The sequence below is a fragment of the Orycteropus afer genome, unplaced genomic scaffold (genome assembly GCF_000298275.1).
Source record: "Orycteropus afer afer isolate SDZICR_OR568_19922 unplaced genomic scaffold, OryAfe1.0 scaffold00074, whole genome shotgun sequence".
Lineage (NCBI taxonomy): Eukaryota > Metazoa > Chordata > Mammalia > Tubulidentata > Orycteropodidae > Orycteropus > Orycteropus afer.
In genome coordinates, this window is record NW_006921661.1 from 10,739,777 (window position 1) to 10,755,608 (window position 15,832).

Consider the following 15,832-nt stretch of genomic DNA (forward strand, 5'->3'; position numbering starts at 1 on the left):
GCTGTCCCGGGCCTGGCCCGTGCGCGTCCGCCTGCTGGACCTGGGCACCGCCGGCTGCTTGGGCACGGGACTGGGCGGGGGCACTGACCTCGGCCTAGAAGGCCTGGGATCCAGTAGCCATTCGCACCCGCAGGTGCCTGCTAGTCGCACGCCCTCCCCAAACCCTTGCTGCTCGCCGCTCCTCGTGCCCCCCTCCTTCGTTCCCTCCTCTCCTTCCTCACCCGTGCCCGCGAGAGAACCCGCCCGCCCGCCCCCTCCTGCAGGGGTGTAGCCGCCTGCGGAGCTGACATCGGCCCCGCAGCAACCTTGCCCAAACTCTCCGGAAGCGGCCGGAGTAGACAGGGTGCTCAGGCCGCCAAAGCCCCGGCAGACCCACGGTTAGACCAGAGGCGCGGGCCCTGCTCCAGGTCCAAACTTGGAGTGCTTGACCTTTGGCTGTCGGAGGAGGCAAGCCCGCGGGTGGTTGGACAGCTGCAGCGCCGCGAGGGCATCTTGCCCGGGGTTCCAGGACCGTCGGCTGCACTCCGGGCTCCTGGCTTTTCCTCTGGGATCCCGAGGTGTCCACATCAGGCGCATGTTGACCGAGACTTGGAGTCATGGATGTGTGCGCCGGCCTTGCCCTGTGGCTCCTCTGGGGTCTTCTCCTGCATCAGGGCCAGAGCCTCAGCCATAGTCACAGCGAGAAGGCAACAGGAGCGGGCTCAGGGGCCGGTTTTGAGGAGTCCACCGTAGCAGGTAAGGTCTTGCCAAGGACTGGACTGGGGGCTGTGATTCAGAACTGAGGGGCTTAGAGTGGGCAAGATGAACCCTAGGCTTGTACCTGAGTGGTGTTGGAGGATCCGTGCATGGCACTACCTACTGCCTTTTCCCAGAAGTCCAAGGAGTTCTGTTGAGGAGCCATAGCTAGTGTCTTCTTCTTCTTTTTTTTTTTTTTTCCTCCTCTGAACAATTCTCCTTATCCCTCCCAAAGATGTCTTTTGTTGGCAGTGAGAAGAGGCCTGCCTTTGGGGCACCTTGGTTTTTCAGACTGGCAAGCCAAGACTCCTTCTCAGGACTACTTGTCTGAAAGAATGGCCTACCCACATGTTAAATCCATTGCTTATGACAGTTTCAGCATTCTGCAGCACAGAGGAGGTTGAGGCTGCCTGGGTTGGGCAGACAAAGTTAGGGCTGGGCCACTCTATTGGCTGATAGCCTCGTGTTCAGGTCCGCCTTTCTATCCCAACAACCAAGGGAACTTAGTCCCTCCCTTCCCTTAGGTAATCTACTGTTCCTAGGCTGTGCCTGTTTGAAGTAGCAAAGCAGTTCCTCAGACAGAATCCTGTACCACCAGGGAGTTAAATGGCCTTTTCTTGACATAGACATAATTCTTGAGGCTAGTTGTTGACTTACTCTGTTTCTTCTGAGAGTAGGAATTCCATGTTATTTTTTATCTTTTCTGGTTTTGCCCATGCACTTTAAGGGGAGCCTTGTCAGGCAACAGAAGTGTTGGTGTTCTGTTGGAGCAGAAAAGAGCACTTTTAAAATTCAGTTGCTTTGCACAAGGCTTGGAAGGAGAAGATCAGTTCTTCTTCCCCACCTCTTATCCTGTTGCTGTAATCAGCCCAAAGCAGTGTAACTATAGAGTTGGGAGAATTTATAGCTAGGTAGTGTCTGAGGGTAGGCAAGCTCAAGTGACAAGGACAGCTCAGTGGTACCCACTGATACGAGAAGGAAAAGGAAGTACAGGCCATGATTGCTGGAGAGTTTTGTGGATGGATCCAGAGGCTGACTCTTTCTGGGGCAGCCCCCTTGTAGCTTCTCTAACTGCCTCCATGAGTGAATCCAGAAGTCCCAAGGCTGGCTTTCAAAGGAGACCAGGATTGCCCAATGTACAGACAAGCTTGGCACCTGGGCTGTTGCTTTGAAGCAAGACTTTGAACCAGTTCATTCTGGTTCAACTCCCTGCTGAGAATTTGGATTTCCACTCCAGGTATACTGAATCTGAATCTACATTTTAAGAAGATTTTATGCACAAACATGAATCACTTGGTGGGATCTATAAGAATTACCTGGGGATCTTGTTGAAAATGTAGATTTTGAACCAGAATGAACCGGTTCAAAGCCCTGATGATAGGTTCTTTCTCCATATTAATCCTATGATACAGGATTCCATAGGGACTCTCCTGTTGGCCCGTGAAACCTAGCTCGAAGCTTGGTTCTCATTGGGTTGTGAAAGAAAAGACTAGTGGGCAGATGTACAATGAACTCTGAGAAAGGCCTAAGGAGCATTTCTGCTGTCCCAGTAACATCCCTGTTTATAACTGTCAGTATGTCCTTTCTTCACCCTAAAATATGAGTGCCTGATGGAAAATGCATGTTTCTGGGGGATGCAGGAATGTTTTGTATTTTAGACACAAGCTAAAGGGATGAGTTTTGTATTTTAGGTATTAGCTAGCTATCAGGAAGTTTTCAGTACTCTCCTCACCCCCAAGATAAGAAGCATCCTAGCTTCCCTTAGGACCATCCTATGCCTGCTCATGGAGGAAGCTCTGTGCTGATGATACCACTTTGGCCTTTTGGTCTTTTCTTCCTTTCAGTTCAGAAATTGGTTTCTGTTGTCACAATAATGTTGAACCCCAGGGATGGGAGTCTCAGAGGGAGACCCTAGGTGCTGAGAATAGCTGTAATTTGTGGGCTCCTGCATTGTTGGTCTGGTATATTGTCCCCTTGAACTTGTCTTGGACCTAGTCTCTGACTTACACAGGGCCTCATTTTTGTAAAGAGGTGGTGGCTCATGGGCTGGGTGTGTGAAAGGGTTTGGGGAGAAGCTTTCTCTGCAGCTAGGAACCCTTGTGGTCTTCTAGCCCCTCCCTCTGTATCTCTAGAGCACTGGGGGAGGGGTTGCTTGCCCTTAAAGCTGCCACTTTTCTAAATCAGATTCAATTTACCAAGTTAATTTGTATATTCTTTACAGTTATATTTTCTAATTACTCAGTTGTTTTTCCTAAAAAAATCTCACAGTAGCCTTTGTGAGATTAGGATGGTGGGGCAGGTAGTATTATCTCCATTTTTATGGATGAAGAAACTGGATCCTGTGTTCCATTTTATAGGCAAGTCTTCTAATGCTTAAGTTCCTGGACTTCTTCCATCTTCTCAGGCCCTGCCCTGTTAAAGGAGCACTAGGCGCAGCCAGGAGAATGTTGCTGTACTCCTGGTGAGTTAGGCAGGCCCCGGTGACTCTTCAGCTGAACTCCAAGAAAAGGGCTGCCTTATTTTTTCCCTCCTCTGGAGAGTCTTCTTTAGGGACCCAGAGAAATTGGATCTTTATTCTCTTGTTGGATGCATATGTCCATCTGACTCTTTTTAGTAAGTTAGAAGATTTGATTCTAAGAAGGATTTCGTCAGAATGCTTTTGGCTTTACCATGCATGCACTAAACACTTAAAAATCTGACCCTGCAGTGAAGGCAAGTGTACCACTATGAGACCCTCTGATTGAGCAGTAGAGCGGCCCTTCCTGTCACCTTTTTGGATGCCTGCACACCTAGCTGTGCTAAGTCACTTTCTCAGTAAAGACCTGTGCCTGACTATGCTAGACTTGGGCCTGCATTTCTAGAGCTGGCCTGAAACTGATGCTTGGAACATTCCTTAGGGTTTAGACTTTCTGCCTACAACAGCCCAGAATGTTTTCTGTAGAATTTTGTGAGGTGACCCAGGTGGAGTTTGGAGTTGTGGCTGCCAGTGTTGGAGGTATTGAGGGCCTCTGATCAGGACCTGTGGTTTAGCTCATTACAGCTAGAACAGGGCTTAGAGGACAGGCATTTGGGCAGTGTGAGCAACCCCTGATGGAGTAAGCCTGCCCACCCAGCTAGTTGCTGCTGCCTCCAAGGCTATAAATGGCCTGGCCATATTGGTAGTGATGCTATTTTTAGCTGAGGGTGGCTCCCAGAACTGGGCTGGGACCAAGGCAGGTAGGTGGGGCTTGGCTGAGGCTGATCCTGGGGGCTGAGGAGAGGGTCATACTAATCCTGGGATAGCCAGGACATCATCTGCTCCCAGGCCTCATCTTTGACAGTTGTCACCCTTAGCTAAGCTAATTGATTTGGCAGACATTCATTATGCTGTTTATTCAACAAATAGTTGAGTGCCTGCTCTGGGACAGGTACTATGTTTGGTGTTGGGAATCCAAGGGTGAACAGAACAGACATATTCTCTGCCCTATAGAGTTTATAATCTAGTGAGGGAGACAGAACATAACCATATAGATAAATACATTATCATGTGGTAAGTGCTATAGAAGAAAACATGAACTATCTGCTGTGATGGAGAATAGGAGGAAGATAGAGATCTAGCTAAAGTAGGAACCCATTGCCAGGTAGGACAGGTTAATACAGTAACAGAACAATAATAATAGCAACTTATGGTTTTTTAGCATTTACTGTAAATAAGCCATCATTCCAAACATTTTATTTTATTTAAATCATAGAACCATCCTCTGTGGTAGGTATTATTACTATCCTCATTTTATAGGTGAGGAAGTTAAATCACAGATAGGTTAAGTAGCTTGTCCAAGGTTACACAGACAGTAAGGCATATCTGCTGCCATTGAGCCAATTCTGACTCATAGCAGCCTCCATTGGGCTTCTGAGGCTGTAAATCTTTATGGAAATAAATTGCCTCATCTGCCTCCTGTGAAGCAGCTGGTGGGTTTGAACCATCAGCCTTCTGGTTAGTATCCAAATGCTTTACCCGCTATGCTACCAGAACTCCTTATAATAGTAAGGTATAGAGCCACAATTTGGATCCAGACAGTCTGACTCTTCTCTCTACACAGTTCCTGCCTTCACTCAGCCAGGAGAATGTACACTCTCTCAAAACTTTGTGATAAATGCTATTATAGAGTTATTGTTATGCATACAAAGAAACCCTGGTGGTGCAGTGGTTAAAGTGCTTGGCTGTAACCAGAAGATCTGTGGTTCAATGCCATCAGCTGTTCTGTGGGAGAAAGATGTGCCAGTTTGCTTCCATAAAGATTTACAAGCTTGGAAACCCTATCAGGCAGTTCTACTCTGTCCTAAGGGTCACTTAGATGGCGGGTTATATGCAAACAACAGGCCCTGGGAGGCCCAGAAGAGGAAGTGACTAATGCTACCTGAGAAAGCTGGGGGAGGCTTTACAGTTTCCCCATAATTTTTCTAAGATCTTGGGGAGATGATAGGTGCCTGCCTAATTTAAAAGTTAAGAGGTGGAAACATCAGTTAGTTCCAAACACTTACTTTTACATAAGAAGAAACACAGTAGGTTATTGGTAGAACAATAGATATTTTGAGTCAGGGACCCTGACTTAATCACCTATTCAGTCCACAAGTCCATAATGAGTGCTTACTGCTTGCTTTGGGCATTCAAACCCACCAGCCACTTCTCGGAAGGAAGGTTGGGTCATTTACTTCTGTAGTGATACTGCCTCAGAAACCCAAGGAGGAGTCGCTATGAGTCGGATCCAACTCGACGGCAGTGAGTTTGTACTGCTTGCTTTGGGCTCTGGAAGGATTTAGGACTACCAAAGAAGTCTAAATCTGGCAGGACCATATATATTTAGAACACAATGTACAGCCTTAATGAAAAGTGCCAGACAGGCAGGATAGACATTATATGCTGTGGGTTAAGAGACATCTGTGTGGGCTGGGTTCAGATAGCTATGGAGGGCTTCCTGGAAGGCAGGGGTGGGTGGAGGCAGAAGAGGAGGAGGAGGAGAGAGTGGTCTGACTTAGGGGAGGTTGGAGGAAAAGATCTCATTGTAGATCTCACTGTTTGGAAACTGAATAATAATTAGAGTTGCTTCATAGTTGGCTAGCTACCTTGCTTTAGTGCTTCTAGACAGGAAGATTGCAATCATGTGTCATCTAGTGATGGGTCTAATAACTACCATAATTTCGAAGTTATGGGTGTAAATTGTAAATAGTATTTCAACATATCTGCAACAGTGTAATATGACATGAAAATATCTATTACTTCTATTGGTGACAAATCATAGGTACTGCTAATAGTACTGTGGTTGGATGCCTACATTTGTAATTGAAGGAAAAACTAGCTTTTAGTAAGAGAATATTGAAAACTAAGTAATTTTTTTTTCCATCCACAATCACCAAAATCCCCCCAAAACCAAAAAATCCATTGCTGTCATGTTGATTCAGGGGCACAGGACCCCTGAATTTCATCCATGGGCCCTTGGGGGGTCTTTCTGTTAAGAACTCTTGCTCTCTGGCAAGAAGAAATGATGAGGCCTCTTGGAGGGGAGTGGTTTCCTAAGTCTCCACAGGAGTTGAGTTTGAGCCCTAAGGGGGCCCCCTGGTTTCCTGCTGGGTAGCCTTTGAGATGCACTGCGGAGTGGCTTCACTATAGGGCTGCTGTAGTCCTTTGCCTTGCTTCCTGTGGGAAATGATTCTCCAGGAAACCCAGCAATTCTGGCTGTCAGGCTTTTAGGGAGAGAGAAAGATACCAAACTAGGCCTCTAAAAGAGCTTTCTCCCTCTCTCTCTCTTTTATTGTTGCTGACTGAAAAGAAAAAAAAAGTAAATAGATATTTAAGATATACAACAAAATATAAAAAATAACACATTAAGTACTCATGTGTCTGCAGTCCAGTTTAAGAAATAAAATAAAACAGAACTTTCTTTATTGCTGCCAGGATGCTTTGTATACATTTCTAATGTAACCTATAGCACATTGTATGTATGTATTTGCCCCTTTACAAATGTAAGCTGTTTCTGAAGATACTTTATTTATCCCCCCCCACTTTTTTTAATGTGCCACCATAAAATCTCTGTTAAAGTTTTTTGAAAAACCTGGAATCAGTATCTGTTTGAATGGATCCTGTTTTCTCTCTTCCTTTTCAAACCATCTCATATGTCTTGGTACAAATTCTGGGTTTTTCTTCAACCCTTGGAGGTGTTGCTTATCCAGGTCACTTTGTATATTCAGTCAAACTCAGATATGTGTGTGTGTATTTTATCTCTTTTTAGTCTGTTAGTTTATTTTATCCTTAACTTTGAAATTGTTGTTGTTATGTGCTGTCGAATCGGCCCTGACTCATAGCGACCCCTCCTTGGGTTGCCGAAGCAGTATCACTACGGAAGTAGATTGCCCCATCTTCCTTCCGAGGAGTGGCTGGTGGATTTGAACTGCCAGCCTTCTGGTTAGCAGTCAAGTGCCTTAGGCATTATGCTACCAGAGTTCCCAACTTTGAAATTAGATAGGGCTGTTTTTATTATCCCCATTTTAAAACTGAAGAAATTATAGCTGAGAAATTTGTGTTCTAGCTCACATAGTTGAAAGGTGGTAGACTTAGAACTAGAACTCTGAGGATCTACGAAGGAAGCCCATGGTCCCTCCCCCCCTCAAAAAAAAAAATCACATTATCTGTCAGTGTGTCCCAAAGAGGAAGACACCTTACTGATCTGGCACTCAGAGCCTACAGCCTCAATGATCTGGCCATAGCTATGAACCTGAGGGATGTGGAAAAGATGTTTGAGTACTGTAGTCACTTATCACAAAGCTGTGCTGCTCTGGAGAACAGTAGAGTCTATAATCTTAACCATCAAGCTACATTTGGAGTTGTCTGTTCATGTGCCTGACTGCCTTGATATACCATAAGCTCTTCAAGTTAAAAGAGCAAATATTCGACTTTATACTCCCAGCTTCTAGTAGAAGGTTTGATGCATAGTAGATCCTCTATAAAGTTTGGAGATTGAATTGAAGGGGATTAGTTGTCTGGTTCTAATTCAACTGAAATTTACTAGGCATTGATTAGAAGCTGAAAAGATTTTCCTCGGGAAGGGTGTTAGGCAAAGTTAAATAAGCCTCACTTATTTAGAAAGTTCACTCTTTTAGAATTTCTCTTTCTCTGCTGATGCTAGATAGATGAAGTCTTGCTACCTTTGTTAAGGAAAAATAAAACCAGATCGGTTTACATCTGCCAGCCTCACTTCACTTGAAAGAAGATTGTCTAGGAGTTTAAAGAGGCCAGACTCTTATCATTGGTGTTCTTAGCAGGTTGTTGTTAGGTGCTGTCAAGTAGTCTCCGACTCAGAGCCCTTGTGTATAACAGAATGGAACACTGTCTGGTTCAGCCCCATCCTCACAATCCTTGATGTTCTTGAGCCCATTGTTGCAGCCATGGTGTCAATCCATCTCATTGAGGGTCTTCCCATTTTTCTCTGACCCTCCACTTTAGTAAGCATAATATCCTTCTTCAGTGAAGAGTCCCTTCTGACAACATGACCAAAGTAGGTGACATGAAGTCTGGCCATTCTTGCTTCTAGGGAGCATTCTGACTGCATTTCCTCCAGGGCAGATTTGTTCATTCTTCTGGCAGTCTGTGGTATTTTCATTATTCTCTGCCAATCGCACAGTTCAAAGGCATCAACTCTTCTTCAGCCTTCCTTATTCACTATCTAGCTTTCACATGCATATGAGGCAATTGACAATGCCATAGCTTGGGTTTGGCACACCTTCATTTTGAAAGTGACATCTTTGCTTCTTAAAACTTGAAAGAGGTTTTTTTTTTTTTTTTTTAAAAAATACGTTTTATTGAAATATAATTTATGTACACTGAAATATACAAAACTAAAGTGACATGGGTCAATGCTTTTTTTTTTTTTTTTTTGCAGTGTTCCTCTCCTTCCACCCCTGGTAACCAACAAAGAAAGTTTCCTTCCATGTGTAAAACTTTCCTTGACTTTTTACAATAATGAATTACTACTGTATTTGTCCTTCGTAATTGACTTATTTCACTTAGCATGATGTCTTCCAAGTTCATTCATGTTACGTGGTGTTTTGCAGATTCTACATTATTCTTTATTGTTGCATAATATTCCATTGTGTGTATGTACCATAGTTTGGTTATCCATTCTTCTGTTGATAGGCATGTAGGTTATTTTGAAAGAGGTTTTTTGCAGCACATTTGCCCAGTGCAATACAACGTCTGATTTCTTGACTGCTGCTTCCATGGGTGTTGATTGTGGATACAAGTAAAGTGAAATCCCTGACAACTTCAATCTTTTCTCCATTTATCTGATGTTGCCTATTAGTCTCGTTGTGAACATTTTTGTTTCCTTTATGTTGAGGTGTGTTCAACATAAAACAAAAATCTTACCAAGAGAATGCAGTTAATATGAGCTGGGAATCTGTCTAATTGTACAGAGGCCTAGGCCACATATGTAAAGACTCTGGAGTTACCAAACCAGACTTTTCAAGCCTTATTCTAGGCACTGGGAAAGCTGTTGGTAAAGCCTGGATGCTAGTATCTGACCTAATTTCCAGCCCATACCCCCTTCTTTTTACTGGATATAACCACTTCTCTGACCCCACCTGCAGGCCTGAGATAGTTGAGCATGTGGAACTGGTCCCCACCTGTACTGGTTTCATGTTGTTGTGTAACCAATTTTCTCAACATGGAGAGGCTTAAAACAATGCATGTTTATTATCTCACAGCTTCTGTGGGTCCAGAATCTGAGGGTGGCTTAGCTGGGTGCCTCTGGCTCAAGGTCTCTCATGAGGATGTAGTCAAGCTGTTGGCTGTAGTCTTATCTGAAGGCTTGATTGGAGGGAGAGGATTTTCTTTCAAGCTAATTTGCATGGTTGTTGGCAGGGCTCAGGCTGTTGCCACATAGACCTCTGTACAGGTCTGCCTCATGACATAACAGTTGGCTTCTCTCAGGGCAAGTGAGCCAAGAGATAATGAGAGTGAGTGGGCTCAAGATGGAAGCTACAGTTTTTTAATCATCTAACTTTGGAAATGATCTACTGTCACTTCTGCTGTATTCTGTTTGAAGCAAGTCAGTAAGTCCATCCCACACTTAAACAGAGGGGCTTATACAAGGATAGGAATATCAGGAGGACAGGGATCATGTAGGGCCATCTTAGAGGTTGCCTGTGACATCATGATGATCCTGGGGACAAAGGCTTCTAGGTGCTGTAGCCTAGGCTTTTCTTTGACTTCCCTTGTTTGCCTCATAGGGTTTTGGGGACTCTTTTAGTACTCTCTTTGGTATTGTGCTCTCTTATTTCATGTATGACTTCATTGCTTTTACATGCAAAATTGACACAGCCTCTTTCACCATACCCTCAGAGGACTCCTGGCCTCCCCACCCATGCCTCAGGTCAATCCTAAAGCAGCTTTTTATCCTAGGCTCTAGTCCTGCCTCCCAACTCCTTTTTTTTTTTTTTTTTTTTGACAACTTTGATTTTGGAGCTCATTGTACAGCCACTAACCTTAGAGCCATCACTGTGCCAACTTGGCTTCTGAGAGCTAGATTAACAGGTGGTAATGAATTGGAACTTAACCCACTGAGAGATGAAAACTTAATTTGACCTTTTAGGCTATTGGTATTTAGATGCAAGGACTTCCATCCTAGTATGTCAGATCTGGAGGGGCTTTTAGGAACCATCTCTCTCAGACTCCTCATTTGCAGATGAGGGGAACAGACTTGCCCAAAGTTTTGCTTAGGCTGGGCTAGAGTAGGGTTTTCCTTGATTCTCATTCACATGTTGATCCTAGTCTGTTGTGGAGCCTCATAACCTTAACGTAGCCAGTTTGGAATGTTAGGGAATTTTGGACCTCTACAGTGGAGAACCAGAAAGCAGTACACACTGTTGAATTATGGTCACAGAAATTGGGCTGGACAAAATTCAGGGTATACAAAGTCAGTGTCAGTTGGTACTTCTGAGAAATGTTGAGGCCTGCTAGGGAACTTTTATATAGGTATGGAAAAAGAGGGCCAGTAACATCTGTAGAATATGGTGACTAATATCTGCACTCTTTATCACTTTCTCGACATTCTCAGTGCACAAGGAGATCTCTGTGTGCTGGGTTGTACAGAGGAAGTTTCTTGAAAGAGGTGGGTTAGTGCATTATATTGCATGACTCACTGTTGTTTGGTTTGCCGGTTGCATGGTGGATGTGGTGCCTACACCAGCAGAGGAAATGCATCTAAAACCTTTTGGGGTTGCTTGTGGCCACCTGGGAAGCGCCAGGGGGAAACTTTCTGGGCAGAGAATTTGATAAAGCCTTGGTTGTGTTGGTACAACTTGCTAGGGCAGGAAATACTGGGATAGGGATGGCTGTACTCCTGTCACGTTATCAGAGTGGAGCAGATTTATTTTGTGTGAGAAGCCGTACAAGGAGAACCCTGAAATAATCTAACAACACTGTACCCGTCCCACCCCCCGCCGGGGAGCTTGAAATAGAGAAGACACAGACTCTAACATCCCTCTATGGGTGGTGGTTGCTTTTCCTACCCTGGGTCCTGGCCTCCACCACTTGCCCGCTTTGTCTCCTTCTGCTTCCATCTCTGCATTCTTGGCCCAGCTGGGCTTTTTTGTTTTGCCCTAGTCCCCAGAGCATACCTTACACTGTGTCTCCTTTGCCTTTTGCCTCATGTCATGTTACTCTTCTTCTAGAATATCTTCCCTTCTTCTCCTTTCTTCCTATCCAGTCTCTCAGTTCTCTGTGATGTCTTCCCTGATACTAATGTTAGCCATGAGATCCCTCTTGTCTCTGGTCAGACTCTGTAGCACTTTCTGTCTGTAGCAGTCATTGTGTAATTCACACTTTGTTTATGCCTCTTATGGCAAGAGGCAGCTTGACGTTGTATGAGAAGCACTGGTTACTGCTGGCTTGAGTCTTTATCAAGAGTATGACTTCAGCTTTGGTTTCCTCACTTGAAAAAATGAGGTTAAAATAATTAATGTGTGTGAAAGCATTGTAAACATTTTAAAGCATTTTTTTCTCCTCCTTTTCTTCTCTCTCTTGAGGTCAAGAACTGTGTCTGTTTTGCTGACCATAGTGTTTATTTTCAGTATCTATCACAGCACTGGTTAGACAGCACCCCATAGGTATTTGTTGAATAAATGAATGGATAACAATGAGTTGATCTTTGAATTGAATAGTTGGGGAGGCAGGGTGGGGCAGGAGGGGGAGCCAAGTGAATAGACATCAGTTCCTGTGAAAAGCTTAGACAAGTATGCCCTGGGATTGGGGGTAAAGTTCACGTGGTGGGTTTTCTGAGACATTCTGTGGGCACTTTTTCTGCCTGACTTAGTACCTCATCCCTACTTACTGAACACCTGTTGAAGCTGTGCTCAGTGACTGTTAGAAGTCACGCTGAGGAACGGCTTGGCCCTTGTCTCTGGCTGGCAGTTCTTGTTTGCCACAGCAGTGGCTGTCTTGAGCAGTTGGCTGCAGTGGGAGTGGAGTAGGGCTGTGCTCGCAGAGGGCCAGCGGGGGACCTGTAGGCCTTGGGTCCTGCTGCTCAATTTTATTCCTCTGACTTGTCTGATAATCTATTCTGTAGGATTCACTTTGTCTTTGGTTCCACAACCTAGATGGGTTTACCTCAGGTCAAACTTGAGACAGCAGAGTGAACAGAATGAATTTCAATTGCATTTCTTAGCCTGGCTCGTGGGATGGAGGAGGGAACCTCCTTTCATGGTTCCCACTGCTGGGCTTGTTGTGCAGCAAGGGGGTGGGATAACACTGTGAACATCACTGACTTTTTAAATGTTATCTCTGATGCTGAGAACTCCCCAGGCCACAGAGAACTTCAGCCTGAGCAGAGTTCACTCCCACTTTCCTTCAAGGCATTGAGGAGCGGCCTTTAGGGAGACTTTGTAGAGGGGCTCAGGCATAAGAGCTGTGCTGTCAGCAAGGCCCAGCTAGGACAAACCTGTCCCTTTCCTCTGTGAACCACACTTACACAGCTCCTGGCTATCTTACGCTGAGCTCTGGCCTAGCTGATGATCTGACTGGCAGGTGGGCAGGCTTCCTAATCTTACGTGCTTATAATCTTCTCTAGTGTGAAGTCAGTAGTTCTGCTTCAGTTTGGTCTCTCTGGGTTATCTCAGGCCTCTTAGGAAGCTCTTAGAACTCTCACCACTACAGTGTATGTTAAAATGAATGTGTCTGTGTTTGCCAAGTTCCCAGAGCCACCTTCTGAAACGTATTGGCGGCCTCAGGAGGGAGGAGTGCTGTTCTGGTTACCTAGTGCCACTCTGACAGGAATATACCACAAATGTGATGACTTTAACAAACAGGAGTTTATTCTTATAATTTGGAGGCTTTAAGTCCAAGTTCAAAGTGCCAGGCTGTAGGGGCTGGGTGAAAGCCCCTCAGCCTTGGGCTTCAGCTCTGCCTCCTGCTTCCAGCCCACTGGCTTTTCTTCACTCAGACAGCTGCTGGCAGCTGAGGCTGACAAGCCCAAAGTTGACAAGTAGAAAGGCACAGTTACGATGTTACCAAACCACACGGCAGGCCATTCATTCAAGTCCGTTGTAAATCCCAAGGTCCGCAGAACATGGAGACTGCTGAACAACGACTCAACTACATGCAGGGTTCAAGCATGCCATAAGCTAGAGGACTATTCCCAAAGCTGTTTCTTATATACAGGAAGCAGACCACATACCCAAAGGCAGCTACTCAGCTGCTCACAGTAGATCCCATCATGGAGTTGATTGCCAGTCTCATCATGGGGAATACTACATCCAGCTGCCCAGCCACTCAACCAGGCCCAGCCAAGTTGACACACAGACTTTTAACCACCACAAGTGCCCTTCAGGTATGATACATACCCAGATTAGAAAGCAATGTGTGTCTGTGTTGTTGACTAGGTGGCTGCCTTATTTTAAGAACTTTTTTTGACAAGGGCAAAGGTTACTAGGACTCACACTTCATATCTCTGAAGAGATAAATATATATAAGACAACACAAATAACTTCAATAATAAGACTAATGATGGCAGCTACCATTTATTGAACACCTGTTATGTTGTAAGCACTGGGCTGAGTGCTTTACATCTGCACAGCAACCCTTAAAGGTACATACCATTCTCATTTACACATGAGGAAACTTAACTCCAAGAATTTATGTAATTTTTCCAAGGTCACAAAACTTTTTGTGGCTAAGTTAGGATTTAAACTCAGGTCTGTCTGACCCCAAGGTCAATACTGTTTCTATTTTTGTTTAATAACTTGTGGGAAGGGAAAGAAACAGCTCTCTGACTTTAAGTAGAGATATCCATTTTGGTTAAAAATTGTACATTTTATAGGACTGTTAGTGGCACTAGTTTGTTTTATTACCTGAATGGCCTGGAAGAAACTGAGATTAGGAGTTAGGGAGTGGGGAGAGGAAAAAGAGGCTCTAAATGTCACTTGTGAATTATGAATGGGTAATATTGCATTGGTGAAATGTCTGGCTACACAGAGTGGTGAGTGTTTAGTTTGTATCTTCCAAAAGTAACATTCTGGTTAGCTATTCTAGATTTAATCCTTAGGATAGGGTCTGTTTCTATTAGTGTTCTTTATCTCTTTATTCAACATTCACTATGTATGTTGTAAAGAGGTCTGGTGGCACACTGCCTAAGGCATCTGACTGCTAACCAGAAGGTTGGTAGTTCAAACCCACCAGCCACTCTGTGGAAGGAAGACTGGGCAATCTACTTCTGTAAAGATTTACTGCCTCAGAAACCCCATGGGGGTCACTATGAGTTGGAATTGACTCAATAGTAGGTTTTTTTTTTAAATGTATGTTATACAAGATCATATACAGGGTTGGCAGACAATGGGCCTATAAGTTCATGTGAATGATCAGAATTCCCAGGTGTATAGTAGAGCTGACAAGGGGCAAGGTTATGGTCATTACTTGGTCACAGCCAGCTACCCAGAGGGACCGAGTAGTTGATCCTGCGGGCTTGGGACCATAGTCGCAGGGGACATCAAACTCAATTGGCATAACATACTATACAAAACATTGTTCCACCTACTACTTTGGCGAGTAGCGACTGGGACCTTAAAAGCTAGCAAGCTGCCATCTAGATGCAACAATGGGTTCTCCTCGTCAAGAAGAAAGAAGAAAACCAAAACTAATGGAAACAATCAGTCCTAGCGACTGGTACACCATCTGATCTGCAACCTATACAACTATGAGACCAGAAGAACTAGATGGTGCCCAGCTACCACTGCCATCCACTTGGAAGGGATGTAGGAGATCCTGCATAAAGAGGGAGAACAATGTGGTACAAAACTCAAAATCATTTGGAGGCAAAAAAAAAAAAGAAAGTGGGGACCAGGTTTGCTGGTCCAATGGAGCCTGGTGTAACCACTGAGACTATGGCCCCTAGCTGCCCTTCAGGTCTGGAATTGAACCCACAACTGTGGTTTCCAGCCAAACAAAGTATAGGCATGTGAGTTAAACATTTACCTCAAGTAGACACACACCCTGGAGAGAACAATGATGGGAGAAGGAAGGGCTGCTTATGCACAGGGAGATAGCTCAGGGTGCAGAAGAGTATGAAGGGATGGACACTGGGAGGAGGTAACTATGGGGAGGAATTGGGAGGGGAGCTGCTGCATTGTAAATTTTGGTCAATGACATGAGACAAAGTATATGTGAACTGTTGTATGAAAAGTGAATTTACTCTGTACATCTTCACCCAAATCCTAAAAAAAAAAGAATGTTTATGGAGAAAAAAAAAAAAAAAATGTATGTTATAGAAGCGTTGGTGGCCTAGTGGTTAAGGCATTTGGCTCCTAACCAAAAGGTCGGTGGTTCAAATCCACCAGCTGCTCCATGGAAGAAAAGATGGGGCGGTCTGCTTCTGCAAAGATTTATAACCTTGGAAGCTGTAAGAGGCAGTTCCACTCTGTCCTATAGGGTTGCTACGAGTTGGAAACAACTTGATGGCAGTGGGTTTTGGTTTTGGTTTATGTATGTGATATGTTAAGGAGCTCTGGTAGTGTAGTGGTTAAAGCATTCGACTGATAACAAAAAGGTCAGTGGTTTGAACCCACCAGCTGCTCT

General features: G+C 44.6%; 1 protein-coding gene and 1 non-coding gene across 2 annotated transcripts in view; both read left to right on the plus strand.

Moving 5' to 3' along the window:
- Nucleotides 1-596: 596 nt before the first annotated feature.
- STIM1 (stromal interaction molecule 1) overlaps nt 597-15,832 on the plus strand; it is a 254,115-nt gene continuing 238,879 nt past the window's right edge. Inside the window, exon 1 of the mRNA XM_042780950.1 lies at nt 597-735. Coding sequence (XP_042636884.1) covers nt 597-735 — 139 coding nt within the window. The remainder of the gene's footprint in view (nt 736-15,832) is intronic.
- TRNAR-CCU lies at nt 15,533-15,602 on the plus strand. The gene has a single exon. It is a non-coding gene; the product is annotated as a tRNA-Arg (tRNA).